The sequence below is a fragment of the Lipophrys pholis genome, assembly GCF_963383615.2.
Source record: "Lipophrys pholis genome assembly, chromosome: 13".
Taxonomy (NCBI): domain Eukaryota; kingdom Metazoa; phylum Chordata; class Actinopteri; order Blenniiformes; family Blenniidae; genus Lipophrys; species Lipophrys pholis.
Window position 1 is genome coordinate 22816618 of NC_137632.1, and position 25735 is coordinate 22842352.

General features: G+C 42.6%; 1 protein-coding gene across 12 annotated transcripts in view; it reads left to right on the top strand.

Annotated features, from left to right (window-relative positions):
- The window catches only part of gulp1a (GULP PTB domain containing engulfment adaptor 1a), a 92103-nt gene extending 67461 nt beyond the window's left edge, over positions 1-24642 (top strand). For 3 of the 12 annotated variants that reach the window (XM_080478353.1, XM_080478349.1, XM_080478354.1), the window contains 10 exons: positions 7225-7286; positions 12503-12574; positions 15712-15810; positions 15973-16110; positions 16275-16391; positions 18244-18330; positions 19645-19875; positions 20022-20160; positions 21535-21636; positions 23742-24635. In XM_080478353.1, coding sequence (XP_080334479.1) covers positions 7225-7286; positions 12503-12574; positions 15712-15810; positions 15973-16110; positions 16275-16391; positions 18244-18330; positions 19645-19875; positions 20022-20160; positions 21535-21636; positions 23742-24001 — 1307 coding nt within the window. In that variant the 3' untranslated portion in view covers positions 24002-24635. Of the gene's footprint in view, positions 1-7224; positions 7287-12502; positions 12575-15711; positions 15811-15972; positions 16111-16274; positions 16392-18243; positions 18331-19644; positions 19876-20021; positions 20161-21534; positions 21637-23741 lie in introns of all 12 variants that reach the window. The other 9 variants (XM_080478355.1, XM_080478358.1, XM_080478356.1 and 6 more) reach the window with 5 other exon arrangements.
- Positions 24643-25735: the final 1093 nt, after the last annotated feature.

A 25735-nucleotide genomic window follows, 5' to 3' on the forward strand; every position in this document is an offset into this window, starting at 1 on the left:
GAGAAGCATCCCAATTTTGAATTATTGGTGATGGCTTCTGGGCAGGTTTCCGCCCAAACACAGCATCACCAGAGCCAGACTCTCCTCTAAGCTCAGTGAATTTGGACTTTTGTATCGCCTCCCTTGTTTGTGTAATTTATGGCTGGGGAGATTAGGAATTGTCACTTCTACAAAGCCGCATTTTTTTTACACTCCCTGGTTTGGATTTGCCTTTTTTTTTTCTTCTTTTCCTGAAGCCAAACAATTAACCATTTATGTCTGTCTGCTTTGTTTAATTAGAGGAGGTATTTATGTGCAGTATTGTAGACACTTCTCAGACTTGCCAATATATCCGATTTCAATCTATTAAGCCCAATTTAAACGACATCGATGCTTGGAGCCACTGAAAACGCAACTTTCTGAAAACTGTTCCCAAAGGGGAACTTTTCAGAAAAAGCTCTGACTCCGTCTCCATGGGAATGGGTTGAGTAAGCAACTTTACTTTCGTTAATGTTTATCGCGCATTGTTCTCTGCGTGCGTGTGTGTGTGTGGGTCCATTACGAGAAAACACCCACGTGTGGCCCAACGTGCCAACTGCATTTCTGTCCTTCGCCTGTAAACAGGCATCGTTGCTGCGTAAATGCGAAACATTTTTGAAACGAAAACGTTTTCACTTGAAACGTTGTCGTGTAAATGAGGCTTTAGAAGGCAACAGCGGTGACTTTTGGTTGGAAGCAAAGTGATTTATTGTTTATGGACTTATGGAGTTTTCATTTTTTACAATCAATCTTATAGCTTTTTGATATTCTGGAGAGAAGTCCAGCACATAGTTTAGGGTTGTTTTTATTCTCCCTCAAACGATTTGAATGGATTTGTTTTGATTTTATGGCTGTTGAATTGTCATAAACTCTGCAATGATTGAATGCTTCTGCAAATTAAATTTTTTTTTCCAAGATAACTTTCAATATCTTGTCTCTCTTAAATATTGAGTCTAATTTATACTCATATATGTATTTACACTCTAATATTATAATATATTTATACCAAAGCCATTGTTGATACATCTGTAAATGTGAGCTGTCCTACTTTAAATAGTAAAATACAGATCTTATTGCCGACATGTATTAATATCAGAGGAAAGAAATCAGTTGCGAGAAAGTTTAGCAAGCAAAGTGTCTTTTTTTTTTTTTAGATTAGAGCTGTTGAATGGACCACGGTTAGAGTAATCACGTTATGACACTATAATATAGCCTGACAGCAGCAGGTTTCATGCCGTACAACCTCTCACTTTAAGACTGACACACACAGATGCTTACAGGTATATTTTATATTCAGGACATGTGAGTGCCAAATGGAATTCGAGCAAAGAAATTTGCATTTGGAATTACTCTTTTTGTAATATCCAGGGAAAAATTGCCAATAAAAGGCAGACTCCATGGAAGTGGAAGAGTCACCATCAGACGTTGCACATCCACCTAGATGGAGTTTAAAAAGCAGTGCATAAAACATTCAAAGGCCAACACTCAGTGGAAGCACTCTCATTCAAGAGTGTCCTTTACTGGCCTGCCAGTCGTTCCACAGTGTTCTCCTTTTGAGCTGCCGTTCCGCCGCACATCTTGATATTTACACAACAGTCATCAATTTCTGATCTCACCCGGTACTATGTAGGGAAGGTGAAGCCGAGTAAATACTAAAAGTGTATATTTAAAAAGAGTTTTCGCTGAGTTTTGAATGGCCAAGCTCTTTTGTTGAGCACGACAGATTGACTGACTGTGAAGAATTTTATTTTCTGATAATTCTGTAAATTTCAAATTATCCTGTATTATTTCATACTCAAATATCTCATTGTTTTTTTTTTTTATTGTTATGCAGCCGCATAATAGACCAGGGGAGTCACACATCAGGCTCGTGGGCCAGAACCGACCCGCAAGAAGTTCCAATCTGGCCAAACCATCAAGCAAGTTGTATACATTTCAACCAAAACAGTGATTTTTTTAAAAATAATTTTTTTAAGAGTAGCGGACACAACACTTGAGACCCAAACTGTATACACTTTATCACATATTTTCTGTGCCATAACACAGAAAAACCTTAAAGTTTGAATTTAAAGGTTTATGTGGGACTATTTTACTGGCCCAGCCCACTCGAGATGAAATTAGACTGTATGTGGCCCCTGAACTAAAATGAGTTTGACATCTCTGCCTTATGGGGTCATAACCTTCGAACATTACACACCTTAATAGCCAATTTCACAAATCCTATTACACAATAGGGTTAAGTTCATCAATGGAAGGAGCTGGAGTAGTGCAACATGCATGTGACCTTTATGCTTCCACATGTCGACAGGCGTTCTGCGCGAAACGCGACACGCCTCAGGAGGAAATACGTTACAGCGCGACAGAGATTCACAGGCACTTTTTCAGGCCGTCATAGGCTGAATATTCCTTCATCTTTATCGAGAGCTTGACAGGTCATCCACGCTGAGTGACCTTCAGTTGCCACCTCTATTCCTCATGCTCCGGCAGTCAATCCTCCCATGGGGTGCCCACGACATTGCTTTCGCCAATCTCCCAGGGTTCATGTGGCTTATGTGACAAAGAGCAAGAAGGAAACACACACACACACACACACACACACACACACACACACACACACACACACACACACACACACACACACACACACACACACACACACACACACACACACACACACACACACACACACACACACACCATTCCTACCTCCCCTTCTTTAATCAGAACACTGTGTGCTGACACCTTAATCAAATGGCAGCCGACGTGCCATCCTGCTGCGTCAGCACCTCACTGCTCCTCTTCTGTTTTTTTTATTTTTTTTCTTCTGTTTACCTTGTGTGGAAAATTGTACTATCTTAGCCCACTTTAGCTTGAGAAGGCAAATGAAGACGCATCATTCCTCGATCAAGTTTGATTCACGATAGATGATTGATTGCAGGAGACGGTTGCAGACAGTGGTGTAGTCCATGGTATACGTGGGTATACGACGTATAGCCACTTATTCTTCAGTCAGCATTATTTACGCCCACTTCCAGAACCCCTGATGCACCACTCAGCAGTATCTACGAGCCAGGTTGCCTATTTTTTTTCCCCCTAGGATGCCGTTTCTAGTTGGCTTTGGATGGATTCTCTTAGATGCCGCTGGCTTGTTTTCAAAGGAAGCCCACATCCAGCATATACCCACTTCAACAGCGACCACCGCACCACTGGTTCCAGGTTGCACCTCAGTGTACGGCGGTTGGGCGAACTTACCAGCAGAACTTATTCGAAAAGTTGAATTCAAGTTTGTTGGAATAACTTATATAAACCCTTTTGTTTGGAGGCGGCTGTGGCCTAGTTGGTACAGTGACGGGTCAATGCAGGATAAAGGAGAAAAATTGAAAATGATTAGTGAGTTTTGGATGTTTCCTGTCACCTCCAAAAACCGAAGGCACGACTTCCTTTGTGAGCCAACGGTATAGGAGCCTAACATCCATAAGCAATAAAAAATTAAGCAAATGTGGGCCACCAAATTAACATTAATTAGAGCAGACTTTACATTCATCAAGCCACTTAGCCGGCAACATCAATGTAAACAAAGTCATTAACGGAGCTATGCCGAGGCTGATCCACATCGGTCGCACCTTGCAAAGTCTTGATTAACGCAATCAACCTCCAGGAGTCGAGTGCCCCCAAGGTCACAGTCATGCATCTTTTGTCACAAGATTCATTAGCCGGGAGATAAGCCGTTTATGAATGGGAAATGAAGAAGGAAAGAAATCTCTAATCAGACGATGATTAAGAAATGCAGGGAGGAAAAAAAGAAAAGAAGAATAATGGGGCGGGGGGGGCGCTTTGCATTGTGTCGTCGGTGACCCGTGGTGATCTCTGGCCTCCTTTGTGTAATCTTGGAAGACCTCCCCCAGGGCAACGCCACTAGAAGTCATCAGCCGCATGCAACGTGTGATAATATTTAAAATAATCATTGTGCTGCTGAAACACGGACGACTAAAAGGGAAGATTGCCCCCGCTGATCGCTTGTGAAGTCGCTTTAGAAGGGTGTGTTTGTTCTGGGAGAAATGGCGTTTTTAAGCTCAGAATTTGGTTTAATCCAGTTTGGCTGCAAGTGAAAAAGAAAAGTATCTTCCACTTACCGTTGCAAATGGCAAAGCTCAACACAGAGGCACTTCAGAGGCGTAACGCTCCTGTATGGCGGAGTCGCCTTCAAAAAGCTCTTCACGCACACAATCCGAGATCTTGTTATCACAATAACACAGATGTTTAAAACGCCAGGAGAGGTTTCTTTCATCTACTGAAAAGTTTTACAAATCATCGACTTTGTGTTTCAGGTCGATTTACAGGATTGCACATTAGGAGTGCGGCTCCTTCGAGAACCCGCATACCTGAAAACAATGAAACTATAACATTCACACTTTTAGGGTTGGCGGGTTTTAAGTTTACCAGATATAAGAGGGGAAAAAAGTGCTGATGTGGATGAGTGTGTTTTCGCCCATACAAACTCTTTTGTGTAGACTCTCTACATGATTTGATGTCAAGAGATCAACCTTTCTCATCTCTCCAGCACTCAGGGCCATACAAAAGAAAAACCTCAACATTGCACCGCTTTTGGCCGATCATCCACACAGCGCCGTGTTTTAGGAGCCCGAAAACATTTTTCTTTTGTGGATGGAAATTCAATTTTTTTTTTCTATAACATTGGGGAGAAAAAAACATTGTTTTGGCTGGTGTGGACAGGGCCTTTGTTTTGAGGCTCCAGATGTTAGAGGGTCGATTGAAAACACCTCTGGCTTTGTTAAGGCGGGCCTTGATGTCTTAATGGGCAAGAGTCTCACTACTTACAGTTCCTCTCCATTGATGGAGATTGAGGCATTGGGATAGATCAAGTCTTTTCCTTGTTTTGCCACCAATTTTTGATTATAGTGATTTTCAGAGATAGGTTTGAGGACAGTTCAGTGTTTGGGGAAAGAAAAAAAATGAAAAAGGGACTCACATTCTATTACATAATGACTTTAGTTACAGATGTAGAGAAATGAAAGAGGAAAAATACACTCCCGCTCTACGAATCTGCTCCAGGTTGTTTCATGAATCTGTGGGGGGGGGAAAGAGTAATTCAACATCGACTTATTTTAATGTGTTGAGTTATGAGCTTTTTCCTTTGTGAAAGATACAAAACTATCTTGAATATCTGATCTGATTGATTTTGTAAGAGATCTTAACTTAATGTAACACACATTGTGAGGCTGTTTGATATCATTCAAACTCAAAACACACCAAAAAGATTAAACTGATAGTGAAATCTTTGACGACATTTTGAAATAGAACAATACGTTCCATCCGCCTGTTAGGAATTAGTGAAGGTTTTTTTATTATTATTCTACTTCCGTTGAGAGGTCAATTTATTTAGTTATATATATATATATATATATATATATATATATATATATATATATATATATAAAGTAATATTTTTCGGCGGGAAGTAAATTTATCTCTATATCCCCTTGTTGGTTTTCTTGAGGGATTATTTCAGTATTTGTTGATAGTTATGATTTTTGTAGGATTCGTTAAAGCCCGCCTCTCCGCCTATAAATAGGCGGTGTCGAAAGGGTTGAGGGCTCCTCTCTCTCGATCACTCCCATTCGAACACGCAGCCGGGCGGCTGCCCTCTTCGGCTCTTCCGCCTTCGTTGTATGTGGGGGGTTAGCGCAGATCCTTTTTCCCTGGTGGGGCCGGCGGTCCTGTTTTCGTTTTTGTTCATCCTTCAAAAGTAGGTTGGGGTTTTTGTTTGTTAGATTGGGTGTTGGTACCGGCTCCTACGGCCCTGTACAGGGTTGGCCCGGTACCGCACCTGTTTGTTTGTTTTTGCCAGCCCACCAGGTACTTGTTCTTTTGATATTTTGTTAGTTTAGGACACGGGGTGGTTATGGGGTTTTGTCGGGTTCTAGTTTTTACCTAACCCGCTTGCTTTTCAGGTTCAACACTTTTTTTTGAATTAAAAACCAACAAGCGTATTAAGAGAAATTTAAATAAAAATGGTAAAAATCCAACCGTTTCCCTGTGTCCTTCAAGGTATGTCTCGTCCCTCCTCGGGGTGTAACACCGCCACTCATATATATATATACACACATACATATGTGTTTTTTCTCTCTTATTTTGATGCAAGTAGGTTATAAAATCCTGCTTGCCCGAAACGAAGAAAGCACAAATAGTTATGAACAAACCAAAGAGGCACGATGACCTTAATTGAACTATACACATTCATGTTAGGGTTTATCTAATCATGGTGTCAGAAGTCAGAATCAAACCTGGTAATCTGTGATTTGAGTTGGTGGTTTGTGGAGATGTCAGGAGGGTATGGTGCCATAATGTCCCTGTAAATATACTATATATAAGATTCTATAATAGACCAGGAGTCATGACGCTCTGGAGGAAACATTGCTGTTTTTGATCATCTAGTCGCTCATGTGCAGGACAACTATTTTCTACGGCCGTGGGCGCACATGCGCAGTAGCAGCGTTTTAGAAAAGTTGCTTTTCATTGTGAAGGTTGAAAACTCCTGGGCTGTACCAACTTTAGCTGTCGCGAGCTTTTTACCACTGTATCTGCAGTCTGTTGAACCTGGCATTTCCCCATCTGCTCGCCTTTTTAATGTCACCTTTATACGTTCTGTAGCGGCACTACTAAGTCTCAGTTACAGGTGACTGTAGTTTTCAATGTGGGAACATTCTCCTCTTGCAAGGATACGTTTCCCCCCTTAATTGGCCCCGCTCAGAGCACTTTAACATCTGCTTCCACCCACATTTTTGCCTTCTCATTGAATGCAGCGAGTCGCAGTGCAGCCTTGTGACTATCGGGCTCAAGTTCATGCACCTATCTTGCAGGACAAATTGGGCTGGGAAATCACAAACGGCTACTAATTGCTGACACGGTTTGCCCTGGAACAGACCCTTTAACCTCCCACTGTTCCCCTGGAACTGCTCCACGAGTTTGCTGTAAATTGGACCGGTTATTATCTATGGAGATGGACGTGTTGCATTCGGTCAACTCATTCCTGCCTTCAGCCCTTAGAAGTTTGTTGTCCTGTCGTTCAATATGCATCTCCCACATGCTGGCCCATGTGAGATTTCATCCCTCTGCTTTAACCGTATTGAAAAGAGTGCACGGATTAGAGCTGCTGTGCTGAGTGAGCTGTTCGTATCGTTTCAGATAAATCCTGGATGCACACCCCGGAGGCTCTGGCCAAGCATTACATACCCTACAATGCCAAGGTAGGTGTTCCCATCCTGTAGTTGCATGGGAATGAGGTGTGGGAAGAGCAGTGTGATTGTAAAATGGAGAAAGAAGAAAAAAAGTGAGAGGCTTAAGGAGTGAAATACTGAATCCTTCCTGTTGTGCGTGCGTGCGTGGGTGCGTGTGTGTCCCCTCTCCTCAAACCTCCCAGTCAATGTGCTCTCTGATGCATGTCTCCTGATAGAGCCGGGTCTTTTCATGGAGGCCAACAGCCCATGCTCTTTGGTAATGCCCCGCTCTCTCTGGACGCGTTGTCTCAGATCCGAGTGTCAAAAACATCAAATCAGCCCGACGTTCATTTAATTTCAATTTGGGTAACTGACATTGATAATTTAACTTTCAAGGAGGGCTGGATTTCATTTTCTTCCCAACTCAAGTGAACTGTCAAAAATTAGATGTTCCCTTATTTATCTTCCAAGGCAGCTGTTCTCCCATGGTGCTGTGGTTGGGGAAGGGGGGGGGGGGGTCCTCCTTTTCAAATTTTCATTTGAAAGAGTCTCTGTGTGTTTTAGCTTTCTTGATTTGTTTATTTTTAATGATCCTGCATGTGTTTATGTAAAGGGACTTTGTCAAAGCGAGCAAGCACTCCTGGTCCTGATGAGAGAGTAACTTGAAGTGAAATCTCACTCTCGGTCTTCACTGGAATCGTGGTCCGCTGCAAAACACTTCTTCTTTTTTCTCAAAAAGAGGTCTGCTTTTCAAATACCAGCGAACGCTTCTTGAAGGAGGAACGTCTCTCTTGGGGAGCATTTCTCTGTCAGTCTGGGTTTTCTGCTTCATTTCGACAGAGAATCTCTCTCCCGTGAGGCGACGCATCTGTCATCCTGCATCCTGTGCTCCGGCAAAGCCGCGCTGGAGCGGAGGTGGAACTCCAACACCCACTTAAATCTGCCCCTAAAAACTTAGAGAACTGACGAAGAACGTGGATCTTCAGATATCGGGCTCTTTCACGGATGAGGGTCTCCTGTCTAGTTGCATTTGCTGGGATCTGAGTCAACCACACAGCATTAACACATCCTTAAACGCAAAGTTTCAAGTGAAAATGCAGAATTTTTGGACTGTTTCACTTCCAAACGTTTTGTAAACGAGGGCCAAAGAAAGACCAGATGATTTGCCCACATCTGATTTAGGGTGAGGTTAGAGTCAAGTCCAAACCTGAGTTTATTGTTACAGCAAACATTGATTTTATAGGTTCAAATTATGGTTAAGAAAGAAATACGGGGATGGATAGAGATTAAAACCAACCGGTCTTGGTCTTATGTCTTGGAATACTATTGAGGTGGCTGGATTAGTTCGTGCTCTTCCTTGATTCTGTCGTCTCGGCCGAGCCAAGGACTGCATGGATTGCCGTGACAAAAGAGAGGTTTTTCCAGATACGTTACACAATAAACGGCACCCCATATAAACGAATGACAGCTGCTGTTGTTTGGTTCCAGTTGCATTTTTATTCACCCGAAGAGCATTTTGATTCTCGTATTAAGTGTCAAACTTAATGTTGTAGTCATTACGGATTAATCTGTTCACCATTTAATTGATGAGTTGTGTTGCGACAAAGCTGAGACTGTTTCATTAGAATAATTTAAAGGTGACATCCTCATTACATGCTTTGTGATACTATTTGGAAGTAAAATACCCCAAATAATTAGTCCGCGATACAACAAACTGACTTTTTCACATCGGGACCTCTACTAAAATGTTTTTTTGAACAATTAGTCAATTGCAAAAATGTTTATTTCATGATTTATTTTCTCTCTCAAAAAAAGAAACAACTCCTTAAACTCCAAGGCTTAATGACTATTGGGGGGAAAGTTCATTTAAAAATGTGCAAATTGGTTTTCATTAGTCAAATGAACTTTAGTTCCAGTCAACAACAAAAACTATTTGTCAGAAAAAGTCTTAAAAAGCTGTTTTCAATAAAATTAACTTGTGCTGTACTCATCAAAAAGCGATTACTTATGCAGATTGCTTTTTTTTGACTTAAAAAGTTGACAGGATGATTTCCCCCATGACTTTTGGTTTTTACAAACTCACGAATGTTAAAGTGAAGATTGATTTCGGCAGAGTAATGTTATGTAGTGACTCCCTCGCACAGCTACTCAATTTAACATGAAGTCATCTGGGCCGTGGTCCTTCTGCTTAATAACATATTTAACTTCAGTTCTGGCGATGTTGAAGGACTTTGACATTTATATTTATCCACCTGCCTGTAGGTCGCTTGAACTTTGCACATCAACTCGGTTAATTCACTTTCCCTCATATTAATTATATTTGATAAGGTGAACACGCGGTATGTTTTATTAGCTATTGACACTCTTTAGTGGAAAACTTCTGTTCTAATTTGTGTCTTTCTGGCCGCGACAGTGATTTCTTTAATCTACTGTAGGCAGTTTTGGATGCACTTCCTGCTGCAACTGGGATTCCAACCAGGGTACCATACTCAAGAGCAAGATTTAACCCAATGTACCACCAGTTAAACCGTCGCACCGCTGTATAAAATAATGAAGTCATACACGAAGTGGAAAATGACAAAGGCTGTAAATGTAAAGACCAACCAATCAACTAATCAACCTTTATTCATCTTGCACTTTTCACTAATTAAAATGCAGCACAGATAATCGATATCTTAGAGGCCCTGCCTTCACCCACAGACGTACAGTTCTCTCCAACCACCCCTCCCTCACTATAAGTAAAAGAAATGTTAAATAGGGTCTTTTAAAATCTAACGGTGGGTACTTCTTTCCCCCATTTTAATATGTCAAAGTGTCCTTGAAGAAGGGACAAGTTGTCAACGTTGCTGTTTGAGAAGGTGACGGTGACTAATCATGTAAAGCATGTCAGACTGCTTAAGTACTCTATTTCCATGACCATGAATACTTCAGAACATATGAACATTGCACATATTCTCTCTAATTCTAATGCTCACTCAATAAAATAAAATCAAAAAGCGACTCTTACATCGAGGGGAATTACCTTAGAACGATCATAGCTGCAGAACCAACCTAGTTAAACGAAGAAACGTTGGACATTTTCCACCTCACCCCGAAAGAACTAGGGAACGTATGTTACTACCATCTCATCCCACAGTGTAAAAACTGTGTCCAAACATTTCAAGTTAATTGGTGAGCCTTTAAAGACAGCACCATGCCGTGAGGCATCATTCTCTTCTTTGAGGTGAGGCTCTAGATCAGGCGTTCGATCAATGTTTAGTGGCACTTGATAGACAAAACAATTAATTCAGAGGCTGATCGATGAAGGTAATCATTCACTGGAGCGAACACACATGTTATGAAACCTGCCGATGCCATCGAGCTCGGAAACGAAACCGGCAGATTTGGAGCTGCAGACAGTCGGAACAGCAGCCGGGTCTTGCCGGGTCTACCGGTGTTTTCATATTTGGTGATTAATTAGCGTTATGTGACGGCGGAGGCAGCAGTCAGTCTCCCGCATGAGTCTTTAAAGCGCTCTGCGGGTGCAGCTTCAAAACGGACCCGTGGGCTACAAGAGAAAAAGGAAAACCTCAAGGAGAGTGAGCACTGTCTAGTCAGCGGGGTGGGACTCAGCTCGTCAACGTGTCATCCCGATGAACTTATCAGACCTGGCACGGGGGTTGGAATCCCGTGCGTGCGTGCGTGCGTGCGTGCGTGCGTGCGTGCGTGCGTGCGTGTGTGTGTGTGTGCCCGAAAGTGAGAGTAGGTAGTGAGGAGAGGCGTGGATCGGGTTTCAGCTGCATGCACCGCTTGATGGATGAGCCTCCGAGCTTTGCCTCCCTCCCCGGTTGCAGCCCGTCGATGCACTGGTCAGGAACAAGCGCTTCTCCGTTTCTATTCTGGGGCATCTGTCAGCAGCTCTTCCAGACATGACCGCCAGATTGTAGAGTACATTTGTCACACCGGTGTGGAACGCTGACACTTTTGGTATAAGCCCCCCCCCCCCCGCCCCAGTCTGTTCTCCGGCTTCATTGATAAGCACAGGTTGACTATTGGTTGTTTTCCTCCTGCGTCGTTTTTAAAGAAAACAAGTTGAAGGCTCCATGTTAGATAAATAATTCAGATTTATTACTTTTTAAAACTACTGTCAGACATCAGAACCTGTTTTTGTGCCGCTTACACAAAACAATTGCCGCAGTAATAATGAATAATTGTCGAGATGATTAAACGCTCTGAGCACATGGGGGTTTATTTTATGGAGCAAAACGCCCCTTGTGAGTCAAAACAATCCCCACACACATACCGTAGAGACGGCAGTCTGCACGGTGCACCCGAAACTGAGAAAAGAGTTCGCACAGCTCGGTCACGGTAGACTTCACACAGATTTGATTGTGTCTTCGAGACAATTCTCATCAGTCTGAGACGTTTCCGGCAAGACACATTTTTATTGTGTTTTATTTTTCCCTACCCAACCTTTGAGAGGCTGACACCAAGTCTGTATATTGGAACAGGCTTCACACATTAAGGTGGGGGAGGCAATGCAGGTGTGTGTGTGTGTGTGTGTGTGTGTGTGTGTGTGTGTGTGTGTGTGTGTGTGTGTGTGTGTGTGTGTGTGTGTGTGTGTGTGTGTGTGTGTGTGCATGCCTGTGTGCATGTGTGTGTGCGTGTGCATGCCTGTGTGCATGTGTGTGTGCGCGTGCCTGCCACTGGATCAATTAATGTTCTTCTTCCAGACCGAAAGCTCCGTGTCCCGGCAGAAAGGTGAATGGCTCCATCTGTTGGAGAACAGCAGAAGTGCCGCTCCAAGCGTGTGAAAACAAACCATGCCTTTTCAAGACAAACAGTTTATGTAACTACAGGTTTTCGGAAACTTTCTGGTTTTCTGTGATCATAATTGTAATATTCAAAATGTCTTTCTTGTCGTTCATGGCCCCCAAAAAATGATTGTGCAGGTTGTGGAATAATTGCTCCAATCAGTGATTCCCTCCCAGGTTGATTTTCGGAAAGTCCTCACACCCCCAGGTTGATCTCTGTTTTGCGATAACAATACAGGGAAGCCAAAAACACTCCAGCACACGACAGTGTCATCTGCATACAAACAGCGGTACCTTCAAAAGTATGATATGCATCCATGATTTCTGCCACATCCTGAAAGGGGGTTTGAGGCTCCAAGTTTGAAAGTTGCTGGTTTAAATCATTGCTGTCCAAGAAAAGAACTACATCTCGTACTAGATTTATTAATATTCTTCTTCTCCTTTTCTCTCCAGTTCCTTGGAAACACGGAGGTTGAAGCCCCAAAAGGCACTGAAGTTGTGAAGGATGCAGTCCGAAAGCTGAAGGTAAGATCCCGTCCTACGGGATCACACAGTGTTTTTTGGATGTGATTGGAGCTGTGGTGCCGGGAGAGTGACAAACGCTCCCCCTCCCTCATTCGATACCAGCAAGGTGCCCTTGGAGTGTTTTTTTTTTTTTTTTTTTTTTCCTCTTACCTCCCGGGCACAGATTTCTGGAACTGCTGGATAAGCACAGCAGTTTGGTCTCTCGGCCTGGGACAGGTGGATGGTAAATCTGAAAGTAAAGGAGTATTTATCCACCATAGGGCTTTCTGTTCCAGGTCCTACGCTGGAATTGCGAAACCATATGATTTGCACGTGACGTTCTGACAGCCCGTTCAACGTCATCAGTCAGTAAACTGCGGGTGCTTTGGCAGAACGGAACCATGCAAACACTCACGAATCACAATTTGACCCAAACACAACGACATCGGCGACAGCTTCCTGTTGGTTTTTAATCATTCTTCTGAGGTTTAAGTGCGAAATCTCCTTCTCATCAAGCAGTTTCCTGCGGTGAATTTCAGATGAACCCACTTCATTTTACCGACTCCAGCGTCTCGCTACTAGCTAGCCGGGGTAGGGAAGCATTTAGCGGCTTAAGAGCGACAGATTTCCCCCGGGAATCTTTGGGCACCAACACAGAGTGAATATTGGATTGAGTCTGTCAGGTAGCCAGAAGTACAGTCTTGAATGTAAATGTCTAAGTGCTCTGCTAAGTCTCGAAACCATTCACTGAATGGGTAATTTCAGAGCTTTTTTTTTTTTCTCCGAGGGCAGTAATGCTAATCACACCCAAAGCAACCCGCGTGAAAGCTGATAGAACTGGGAGAAAATGCTGAGCTGGGCAATTTTCTTGTTGGGTTTAGCATTATAATTCATCCGGTTCAATCTCCAAAAAGTACTTTTCATTTTTAAAGTGAAATATTGATTTGCATAGGTATTGTGACATATTCAGGCAGCTAAATCTGACTTGCAGTCTTCGTAAGTGAGCGCTTGAGACTCCGAGGTTATAGGTTCCCATATTTATCCCAATACAGGGTTTCATGCTCACTGTTTCAAACTGAAAAGGCCGTACAATCAAGCTACTTCTACCATTTCAGGTTTCCGGCCAGGTGCTCGGTCACAGTTTTAATCTTCCCCTATGAATAGCACTTAACCCGGGTGTCTTTCCGGACACATTAGTGACATTCGATCAGAGCTTTCAGGCATGGGAACAGCCACAAATCGGCTTCTTGGTAACGTGGCTCTGACCTCGCTGCCTGCTGGCCTCCGCTCCGTCTCCCCCTGCCAAGAGCTGACTGAAACTGGGAGGCCGCTCGAAGGGGGGGGGGGGGGGGGGGGGGCTCGACATCCATTGTTACATTACATTTGATCTTTTTGAACCAAATCTCCATAGTTACTCTCCCAGATACACTGGCAATAAGAGCAGACTCAGCTATTCTCCTTGAGATCATGTGGAAGCTAAAAAGATAAATCCACGGTTTGGTTGATAATAATGTCATCTTTCTGTCAGGTAGTGTGTAGAAATGGGATTTTTTTTTTTCCTCAGGTCAGATAAACCTCCCGGTAACTCACACTTGTTCATGACTGCAGGCCCTGGAATGTTTGTGTAAAATGATGCAAGATTTTCTCGAGGCCTTCCAAACGCTTGACGGGAAACATTCATTCATTGCCTCAGGTCTTTCAGACGGTCTTTCATGGCTGCATAGAAATTCTTTCCAACATTTGTTTTGTGATTTGGTGGTATGCAAATATTTGATTCACTGTAATTTCACCCATCTCGGCTTAAGCTCTGTGGTGGTGTGTGGTACAATGACACAGGTGTGCAAAGATAGCGGAGGTCAAGGTCGTGCGACCACCAACGGCCTTCAAAATCTATCTGACAAAGTCGCAAACACCAAACTGACCCGATTAACTATCAAGCTATTTACCGGTTGAATCACTTGAATATGCCGCCAAATGCTCAGTTTGAAGTCGTAAGACTCCTCAGGGGAAGCCTCTCGGCAGTTCCTCTCTGGACTGGGTCTGTCTCGCTGTCCTCTGTGTCCTGGTGTAAACACTTGCGATGATTGGATCGGAGCTCCGTGGGATCGCGCCGTCTGTTAAAGGACTTCTCGTTCTTCTCGGGGGGGGGCTGCAGATTTGTCCCTTACTGCTCCATTCGGGACCGGTGTCTCGCCGCAGGATGATTTAAGTACTCCTCAGACAACTCCCCGATGTCGGGATCTAAAATCCTAAAGCGTCCATATCTTTTTCTTATTACTGTATATTAAAAGTAATCCCAGGGGATTAAGTGTCCTTTTGCCTCACTAAATACACTCCACTTTTGATTTCAGTAGTTATTGACCTAAACTCATTGCCAACTTCGTTCAGCATTTATACCACTTGGCAACAAAACTGTGGAAGAATTAAATAGTTTTTGGCTCAGAAGGGGGCCCACTAAATGGATCACGCATTTAATTTTGCTTGTAAAACACGTCGACTCAATGATTACATCTCTGTTTCGTCTCCCTGCACAAACTCCCGGTTCCGTTCCAACACAGGAGGGAGCTTTGTTTAAGCACTCTTCTCCGGTTTATTGCTATCAGTTTTCTCCAGTTTCAAAACTGCGCAAATGTGTCCTCTGAGCTTTAATAATACTCGTTGCCGACTAAACAATGCGGCAAACAAGTTTCAGACGGGAAAGTTTAACTGAAGATATGCCGTTTAGTTTTTAAATATTTAGGTGTACACGCATCATTTTGCCATTTTTGAAAATGTCCACGTAAACTATGCAAACGATGGAGTCAGCGTGTATGTCACCGCTGTTGTTATTGTCCGTCCACTCGCACGTGTGCCGTAGCAGCATTTCCACCGTCTAAACGGAGTTGAGTGTTTTAAAATAAAGTTTTTCCCACCGTTTCCATGGAGGTGAAGTTAAAGCGTTTTCAAAAAGTTGCATTTTCAGCGGCGCACCATTGTCAGACACCCACAAACGCCACAAAGGGTTTTGCGTTTTTTAACTTGAAAATATTTAAACAGCCTCCATGTCAAACTTTCTTTATCCGTCCTGGCGTCTTACTGGGGGTACACTTTCTGTCCCATTTACATATTGGCATGACTAACACATCTTTTTATGACCCTTTATTTTCTCCGACGGGCAGTTCCAGAGGCACATCAAGAAGTCGGAGGGCCAGAAGACCCCCAAAGTGGAACTACAAATCTCCATTTATGGCGTGAAGATATTAGATCCCAAGACAAAAGTGAGCCCAACGTTTGGACTTTCATTTATTTGGCAAACAAGATCATAAGACCTGAGGGTGTACTGAAAGTAAACCCCCATAAATAAAAGGGATTGATTCGTACTCAACAGCCTTATAGAGAATAAATAATTAATGCAGCGTGTTTGTTGTTTTTATTTCCAGGATGTGCAGCACAACTGCCAGTTGCACAGGATATCCTTCTGTGCTGATGACAAGACCGACAAAAGGATATTTACTTTCATCTGCAAAGACTCCGAGTCCAACAAACACCTCTGCTTCGTGTTCGACAGTGAGAAATGTGTAAGCGTCTGCTACTTTGATCACGCCGATCCTCACGGATGTTGACACTTTGACGTCTTGCGGTTTCGCTTCAATGATAAACAAAAGCCGCATTGATGTTCAGGTGAAAGAAAATAAAAATAAATAAAAGGCCTTAATGAGTCTTTGTTTCTCTGGTGCCTCAGGCAGAGGAGATCACTCTAACCATCGGTCAGGCCTTCGATTTGGCCTACAAGAAGTTCCTGGAGTCTGGGGGCAAAGACGTGGAAACCAGGAAACAGATCGGAAGCCTACAGAAGAGAGTGCGTCGCAGCTTCACTTCACTCCACCTTTCATTTCTGCTTCTATTACTGCAGATTCTTTTTATTGGTTGTTTCAAATGATCTGCTCTTGACAATTAAGTTGCGGAGCATAAAACCAATGTCAGTAATGAACATAAATACCAGAAATCGTCACTGTTTTTATGGTCCACTTGCACAGCCACTTTGGGAATGAATCATTGTGCACTCCAGGGCTCCATTCTTGCTTAATTAAGACATTCGTGCGAATTTATGGCCGCCCATCTTTAAATGTGTTTAAGGTCGTTTTGAACAAGATTGTCTAGAATTTAAAGGGGTCATATTATCCAGCTTTTCAACACTTTCATGTGGGTCTCGTTGGTCTAAAAACATTGTATTTAAAGTTTATTGCTCCAATTCCAACTTTTCTTTGATTTTCCTCCATTTGAATATTGGATCGTAGGAGCTGCATTCAGAATCTGCTGTGTCTCTGTGAGCTGGACTGGCTCCGCCCACACATGTCCATCTTAGGAAGGCGAGGAAGTACTTCCTCTCGTGGTGCCATGTGCCAGAGCAGAGCTGCCTAATTGTGGGAGGGTCAAAGGGAGGGCCTACCTTGACTGGGATTGGCTGAACTTCCCGAAGACACTATATAGGGTTTGATTTCTGATTGGCTAGTTTTTAGCAACACACTTTTTAAAAACTGAAACGAGCCAGGGAGAGAGAGGACTTTAATTCCTTACCTCTGGGGCGTCATTCCAGGTATGGGGACACATACTACTTTTGGAAAACCATTAGAAATATATATATCCATCTCCGACACTGCTTATCCTGTTCAGGGTCGCTGGAGCCAATCCCGTCGCACTATGGGCGAAGGGCAGGAATTCACCTGGACAGGTCACATGTCTATCACAGGCCAAACACACGGAGACAGACAACCAAACACACTCAGATTCACACCTCGGGGCAATTTTAGTGTCACCAATTGACCTCACATGCATGTTTTTGGACTGTGAGAGGAAACCCATGCACACGTGAGGACAACATGTGAGGCATTATCACCCCCCCCCCCACATGCTTTTTTGTACAACAGACAGGCGAGCAGTTTATATGTTGGACACTTGTAGTTTTCAGGTCCGTCGAGGTGCACCTGGCACTGAAAGGGAATAAATAAAAAGGGTCACGATAATCTGAAACAGTCCACTCTGAAATGCAGCAGTGCAATGAGATTTACGTGACAAACCTTAAATCTTTAAGTTGTTTCAGCGTTGATGAAACGAGGGTGAGAAAAATAAGGCAAACATTAATCTGTAGTAGTGCATTTTCGACCGTCACCTTCAACATCCTGCTGCTGTTAATGCTCACCAGACCATCAGCGGGGCGAGAATGTATGGCTGCTCCCCCCGGTCCGAGTAACCTTTGTTCAAAACTCACCCAGCTGGGTGAGGAAATGACTTTTTCTCGGTAAATTACAAATTTGTCAGCTTTTTATTTTCTTTCTTCCTTGATGTATTTCCCAAGTTTGAACAAATGGACTCCAGGCTGAGACCCACACCCCGAGTTAGAAAGTTAGAAATGATTTTATGGATTTAGTTGCCTTCAGTGGAATCATTCTTAAGTTTTATGGGACTTTTTTAAAGGAGATGTGTGAACATATTGCGTTTTTTCACAGTTATCTGTCATTCGTTGAGCTGCTTTTTGAGCAGTAGGACTGTGCGACGCGAAACCATTTTTATTAGAAAAACCATAGCAATGGCCCATTTTATATATATATGTCACTGTGATATAAAATCTCCCATTTGTTCCAAACTCACATTTTATTTTCTTTTGTCTTGTACTGTGTTTTTTTTTTTTTTTCTTTTTTTTTTTTTTTCAGATTCAAGAGCTGGAAACAGAAAACTCTGAGTTAAAGAAGCAGCTTCAAGAGCTGGAGGAACAACTGACGATCTCTCATGTGTCCCCGGTTCGTACGAACTGCACCGATATTTATAGACATTTAAAAAAAAAAAAACTGTAGTTGTGTAGCGCTTCGGCTTATCACTACACCGACTCACTACACCATCTTGTGGTGTGCATTGGTATTGCTTTTATAAACCCACCCAAAAATTTTAATCTTGCCATTATGCAACATTCCTGCTATATCGGCTCCTACGTATCACAAAAGAATACAAATGTTTTTTTTCGATGCAATATGCTTCGCTCTGCATGAAAACATATTTGACCAATTCGATGGAGCCCTTTCTCTGAGATGCGGGTAAAAAAGAAAAATGTAAAAAAAAAAAAAAACACGGACAAACAAATAAAAACTGAGCCCAGTCACAAGTGGCATAAAATATGGTTAGAAACAAATGTATTTATTTGCAAGAACAAAAAGATTTTAAAATCATCTACAAAAGGCTTTTTTTTACTGTAAATCATAGCGTTCTTGCAATACTCAGTAATATTCAATTACATAAAAACGTTGGCCATTCTGAATGTATTAAAGCCAAAAATGTAGTAAAATAGTAAATTATTTTTCACAACTGTGATTGAATGAATGAAAATGACGACCATCCCTTTCAGTATGCCCATTTTTATTATCAGCGAACTGCACAAACTGTTATTATGTGGTTTTTAGATTATTGTTATTGTTTTTAATATGTATTATTAGTTTGAGCATTATTTTATTAGTGTCCTCTTGTTACAGCGACCGTACAAATAAAACATTATTTTATCTCATCTCATCTCATCTCATCCCATCTCATCTATCTATCATGAACTTTACTGCATAAAAGGTATTACATTATTAGCCGTTATTAATTTTTCCAGCCCTATCGGCTACTACATGGTCTATTAGTACTACAAGCAGAAAACAGCTTTAAAGTCAATGAACTCATTAGTGACTTTAGGTTTTAGATACTCGTAGCCGCCGGAGGCTTTTGTTCTAACAGTGCTGAATGGAGCTGTAACAGCTGTGCACACAGCTGTTCAACAGACCTACGATGAAGCCACGTTTCAACTACAAACGTAGTATTATGGTCTAATAATGCCACACAAATACCTAGAATAAACACATTTCTTCCACGGAGTGGAAGCAGGCCACCTTTTAAAGAGTGTTCGGTGACAGCTCTGTGTGCAGATATTCCTCTTGTGATTAAACGGACCCCCGTCCTGGACTGAGCGGTCCTATGCGAGGGTCTGAGCAGAGCAGTTGCACACAGTGAACCTGCGCCTCCTCCCGCTCTGCGCCGCCGCCCCGTCTCAGTGTCGCTCTCTGTCTCTGCCGTCTTTCCCTCAGCCGCTGCACATAAACGCAGATAACGAGGCGTACATGCTGCAGAGGCCCTCCTCTCTCTTCTGGTGTCACAGCATCAAGTCTCTCTCCTGTCTGGAAATCTCCTCCGTCACGCTCACCCCCATGAGCTCACCGGAGTCCAACCTGTCCAGCGGCCTACTAACTCCTCCGCCTGCCAAACCCGCTCTCCTTCCTGCTAAACCTGCCGAGGGCTGCAGCATCCCGCGGCCTCGCGTAACTACCTTCTGCTTTCCTTTTTTTTTTTCTTATTATCTCCTCTTCCTCTCTGTATTCCGCTTCTCCTCCTGGTGGCGCCACCACGGAGCCGTGTCGCCTGCGTACGCCTCGATCTAATCCGTTTCCGACACTCTTGCACGCAGGTTGGCAGCGTCTCCGCGAAGCCACTGTCGACGGACGTCTTCGACATGGTCCCCTTCTCTCCGGTGACGCCGCTGGTACCCACACAGGCCAGCAACGGCTGCCCACCGCCCCCTCCAACCACATTGCCCCCGGATATAAGTGAGTGGAGAACTGTTTGGATGGTCAGATCCCATTTCACCATTAGAGATGGAATACATTTGCGATGTGTAGATAGCAGCGGTGTCGAGCTCCCCGGAGCAGTAGGTATAGCCTTGATTTATATCCCTTCTTCTAAAGCAGCCCAGTAACACCTTTTTATTTTATTTTGACCCGTAAGACTACTCGTCAGTCCTCGTGCTGCAAGAAAAACATCGATATTAACCAGTGAATGCAGTGAGAATTGAGTCATGATGACATTCTACAGATAAACTATTAGTGACACTATTACTAATGGAACTCAACACACAGATATAATAACGCTCGTAATATCAATATTATTGATTTACTATTTTTAGAGCTTGCAAACTTCATCCGTCAGGTGGATGGTAAATGGATTTCACTTATACAGTAAAGCACTTTTCCCCATTGAGCAGCTCCCAAAGTGCTTTACACTGTTAATCAAATTCATCCATGGGATTCGAACCCGTGAACGAGTTTATCTGAGTTCTAGGCCACCTTGTGATTACTACTAGAATTTATATTCTCAAAATTTGACTTGAATCACTAATGTTAACCTTTTTTCCAAAAGTTTTTAAAAAAACTCCAAATGATGAAAAATGACATGAACGGAAATGTCTAGCGTCGTGACGTGTTTATTAATCACGCAATGAGAAACAACGGCTCGCTGCCCGCTCTACCAAGCGAGCCGCAGCCACTGTGTGCATGTCCTCACTTTGGAAGCTCAGAGTTTGACGTGAGATGTTAATTCTTCCAGTTGTGGGTTATTAACAAACAGATGACAAAGCCGGAAAACTCGAGAGGAGACGGAGAAATTTCAAAGAATTAAAAAAAAAAAGGATTAAAAAGTTGAATGCTTGTAACACATGTAAATAGTTGCACAGAGGATGTAAATTCAGTTTAAAGCAGGGATGTCAAGCACATTTTTAATTCATCTTGAGTGAACCGGACTGGTTTAAAAAGTGCCATAATAACCTTTAAATGTAATTAATTATAGTCTTTTTTCTTTCTTGGGACGCAGAGTATAAACCAAACAACTACTAATAAATGACTACTTCTCCTATCGCTGTTGCATTGTGCATGTTTTTACTCACTCATCCTGGCCCGGTTTTGGCCCACGGGCCTTACGTTTGACACCGCGGTTGAAAGATTTCTCCTGTGACTCCCAAACGGGCCACTGCTCCCAGTGTTCATAGCTCAGTGAAGGTACTTGATTGTTGCTGTATTCCAACATCCAATGATAAATTGCTCTGTAACGTGTAAACACGACCAAGAGCGATAAAATCAGAGTCTGTTGGAGACAGGTTTTTTTTTCTCTGGCTCTGTGCGACGTTGATCCGCTGCCTGTGTTTGCAGGGAAAGATCTGTTCGGCGCCGAGCCTTTCGATCCGTTCACCTGCGGCTCGGCCGACTTCCCCCCGGACATCCAGTCCAAACTGGACGAGATGCAGGTGAGTGGCGGGGAAGCGTGGAGAACCCGACCCCCATTATGTCTGCTGCGGAGGTTAAAGCTCCTCCCCTGTTTCACACGTTGGATCTTTAACCAGAACTTTACTCAAAGTCAGAATAAAATCCTTTAAAAATGTCCCGATTGACCAGTTGTAGTGAGATCTGGTTCAATTCCTCAACCATATGGAGCGATAAAACAAACATACATTGGGGATTAGATGATAATCAGGGATGTAAAGTCTGAAAATTACAACAAATTTATTTATTTATTTACCAAACTAGTGTAGCAAACACCTGAACAATATAGTCTGAAATATTAAGACAAAACTTGAAAATAGAAGCATTTGGCTTCCATATATCACAGTCTGTGAAAACAGATCAATTCAATCATCACAACTTATTCAGACTTTATTATACATCCATCACACCTTCAGTTCAAAAGCAACATTTAACTTATGTTTCAAGGGAAAAAATGCATCGTTTTTGTGTTTTCGTGTCAGAAAAGGTTTGCGTTTTACATATCAATACTCCACACTGGAGTAGTGCACGTTTCCGTAGGCGAAAACTCCTGTTATTATGAATTAAATTCCTCATTGTAGCTCAGCCAGTAGCTGGAGTAGATCTTTTAAACCTTCTAAAACCTCTCCGGGTGTTGAGCCCCGCTCAGCGACGCAGCACTCACTCGATCCATTCCGCCTCCAGTGTTTGAGGTCATCAGACTTGACATGTGCACAAAGCAACTAAATCTTGAATATAGATAAAACTCACAGCTGACTTTTGAAGGTTTTTACTTTTTTCTTTCGGTCTCGTTTTGTTATGCAGCCTCCATGTATATATAGCCTTTTAGTTTATCCTCACAACTTCAACCATAATGTATCACCTGTTAGACAGTAAGCGGGCACACATTTCAGTACGCACACACACACGCACGCACACGGGCTGAAGTTGCACCGCTCCATTTGGGATCCTGTTCGAACTGTAGCAGGGTGCCACCAGCAGGAGGTGCTGTTACTCTTTAAAACTGCTTTTTTCTCCACGGCACTCTTAATTACCAGCTGAATGTGTGTGTGTTCCCCTGTGCTTTTCCACTGGTAGCGTCAGAGATGGTTCGTACTCTTTGCTCTCTCTTCCTGTGCCGTGATTGTGTTTGTCACCTCATCCTTGCATGCATCCCCCAAATGCTGCTGCTGCACGACGCTCACGTGCGTCTGCAGCTTGTCTCTAAACCTTTCTTGCAGATGCCTTTTTTTTTTTTTTTTTTTACTCTGTATTTTGGACACAATACGATGTTAAATGTTCGTGTGTCTGTGAAGTTTTCTTTTATTGAGCCACAATTACTGACTGGGATCAGTACTAAATTGCAGACGTTAAAATAGGCAGAATTCTGCCCAGATTTACACAATAAAGTTCATCGATCAGATGGATGAGAGAAGGAATTCACACAAAATGATTCACAAATACATTTCGCAATGTGTACGCTAAAAGTTTGTTCTTTTAAAGACATTTTTTCTGTACACACACACACACATACACACACACACAGGTATGAACATACGTATATTAATGGACTTTCAAAAGCATTAGGGTTAGGGTTCAACTAACGTCCAACATGCAACAAATTGTTGTTGTGTAAACGGAGCTTTAGTTTACCTTTTAACTGCTGATTTTTGACTGAACATGCGACTTCCTGTATTTAAAGTGTCTTTGAATTGGATAAACGTTGCTTTTAAACCCCAATTGCTCCCTTTTTAACACGATTCAGCTCAAATGTGAACAAAGAATGTTGGACAAAAAATCATTTGGAAAAGCGGCCCTGATTCAATCCCGGCATGTTTTCTGTGAATTGCCGCCTGTGCGTCTGTTCCTTCTCGCCGTCTCGTCTCTTCTGGGCGGATTTTCTTCCCGTCACGTTGCATGCTCTGTTGTTTGTGAATGCAGCTCGCCGCCCAGCATGAGGGAACAGCCCTGCTGTTCCTGCATTTCATTCCCTCCTAACCCGCCGAGCTTCACGCACATCTAAAACCTCGCTCGGTCCCCTCTCAGCCGGAGCGTCGCATCGGCATCGGCGGCGGCGGCGGCGGCGCTCTCTGAACCTCATGTGGCTTGTCTTCCAGGAGGGGTTCAAAATGGGACTAACCTTAGAGGGCACCGTCTTCTCTCTGGACCCGCTGGACAGCCGCTGCTGATGAGTTTGTATGAAGAAGTGCCAAAATTCAACTCCACGCTCGAGTCAAGATGTCACACTTTTCATCTGGAGGTTTATATTGCATTTGCATTTAAATTGGGTTTGTTTGGGTTTTTTGTTTTTTTTTCCAATATTTTAAGTAAAAAAAAAAAAAAACTCAGACCCATTATAGAAAAGTTATTTTTGTAAGAAAACAAAGAAGAAAAAATAAAGAAAGGATTAGTTTTGAGTACCTTTGCTTGCACAGGCAGTGAGAGTTGTAAATAGTGGAAGCTGTCCAATGGTACACACTTTCCGTGTGTGTGTGTGTGTGTGCGTGTGTGTGTGCTTGCGTGCGTGTGTGCGTGTGTGCGCTCTGTATCAGTGACACATTCCTGTTTGTACTCCCGACATCAACACTGGCCAGAACAGCGAATGGGATCTGTATCGTTACCGCCACCTTTCAGCCCGTAGCATCTCTCCTCTCTGTTACTCAACTCATTAATCCAGCCGGAGACTTTTTTACTGACCTTTTACACTTTTTGATTTCAAAAGTTCTGATTCACCGTTTCAGTATTTCCATGTTACTTGGAGTTTTTTTGTTTGTTTTTTTAACTCGTCAGTGATTTTATTATTTTTTTTGTCTGTTTTGAATCGTTAATTTTTCTTTCCCATTTCTTGTCTTTTTCTGTTCATTCAGTACTTTTCCTGTTATTTTACTTTTCTTTGCAATGACGTTGCTGTTGCAAAATATTAAAGACAAATACTTCAAACCCCTGTGACTTCTCTTATGTTTATATGTGCCTTCAAATACATATACATGTAAAATAAAGCAAATCGTGATAATCTGGTGACAGATTCCATTTTATGTTACCATTCAGACCACATTAAAGTAGCTCTTTTAAGGTATGTATGATAACCTCACGTGCAGAAAGAAAATTGTGGATCGGGTGGAAACAGAACAAGTCTGGAGTTTCACTATGAGTAAGGAGCACACTTTAACATACAGCGCCACCCGGTGTCTCGGGATATGTTCACCAGCTCTGCATCGATCTGTTATGTGGGATTAATCTGCCTTGACTTGATGCGCAGGAGAACCAATCGGGTGTGAGGACACTTGAAGGAAAGCTGAAGAGAGCCTTTCTCAGTAAATCCCTGAACGTGAACCTCAGGCCGATGATGTGAGTATTTGTGTTTGACGTGTCCCACACAGCTGTGAGCACCATGGGTCCGCTCAGATTAAAATCTCTTGGTGTCCATCCATCATAAAACCTACTTCTACTTTCAACCCAGCATGGGACGTTCATCTGAGTAGTTTTATGGGGTTTTTTCTGTGTTTTTATTCCTATTTTAGATGAATTTTATAACTTTATTTTGTTTTATTTCTTATGTTTTAAACTGTACTCCTCATGTACAGCACCTTGTTTCAACCATGGTCGTGTAAAAGCGCGTTATGAATAAAGGTGGTATGGTACAATTTATAAACTAACATCAATTTGCAAAACAATTATAACAATTTTAAATGCATGTAAATTCTTCACTATATACAAATTAAATTGCTCATTACGTTTTGCAACAAAGAGAAGAGTATCTTATAATAACACACAAAGAAATACCACATAGATACCAGGATTAGATCGTTTTGACGGTGTTGCACTTTGGCTGTATGTAAAATTATTTATTTTAGTGAGTCCAGTGTTCTGTTGAACTGTCACCTCGCTGTAACACCGGTTCATGTGGCTGCCGGAGGATTCGGCATCGTCAAGATTTAAAAGACTGAGCGATATTATCAACACGTGCACACACACACACGACCCCGCGGTAAAGTCGCATAAACGTCCTTTTCTGGTAAAGAAAACCAAAAATGAGGCCGGCCTACCTTCACCTGCTGGGATCACTGGTCGGTCGATCTCATGACATCACCGTTTTGTGCCATAAAAGTTT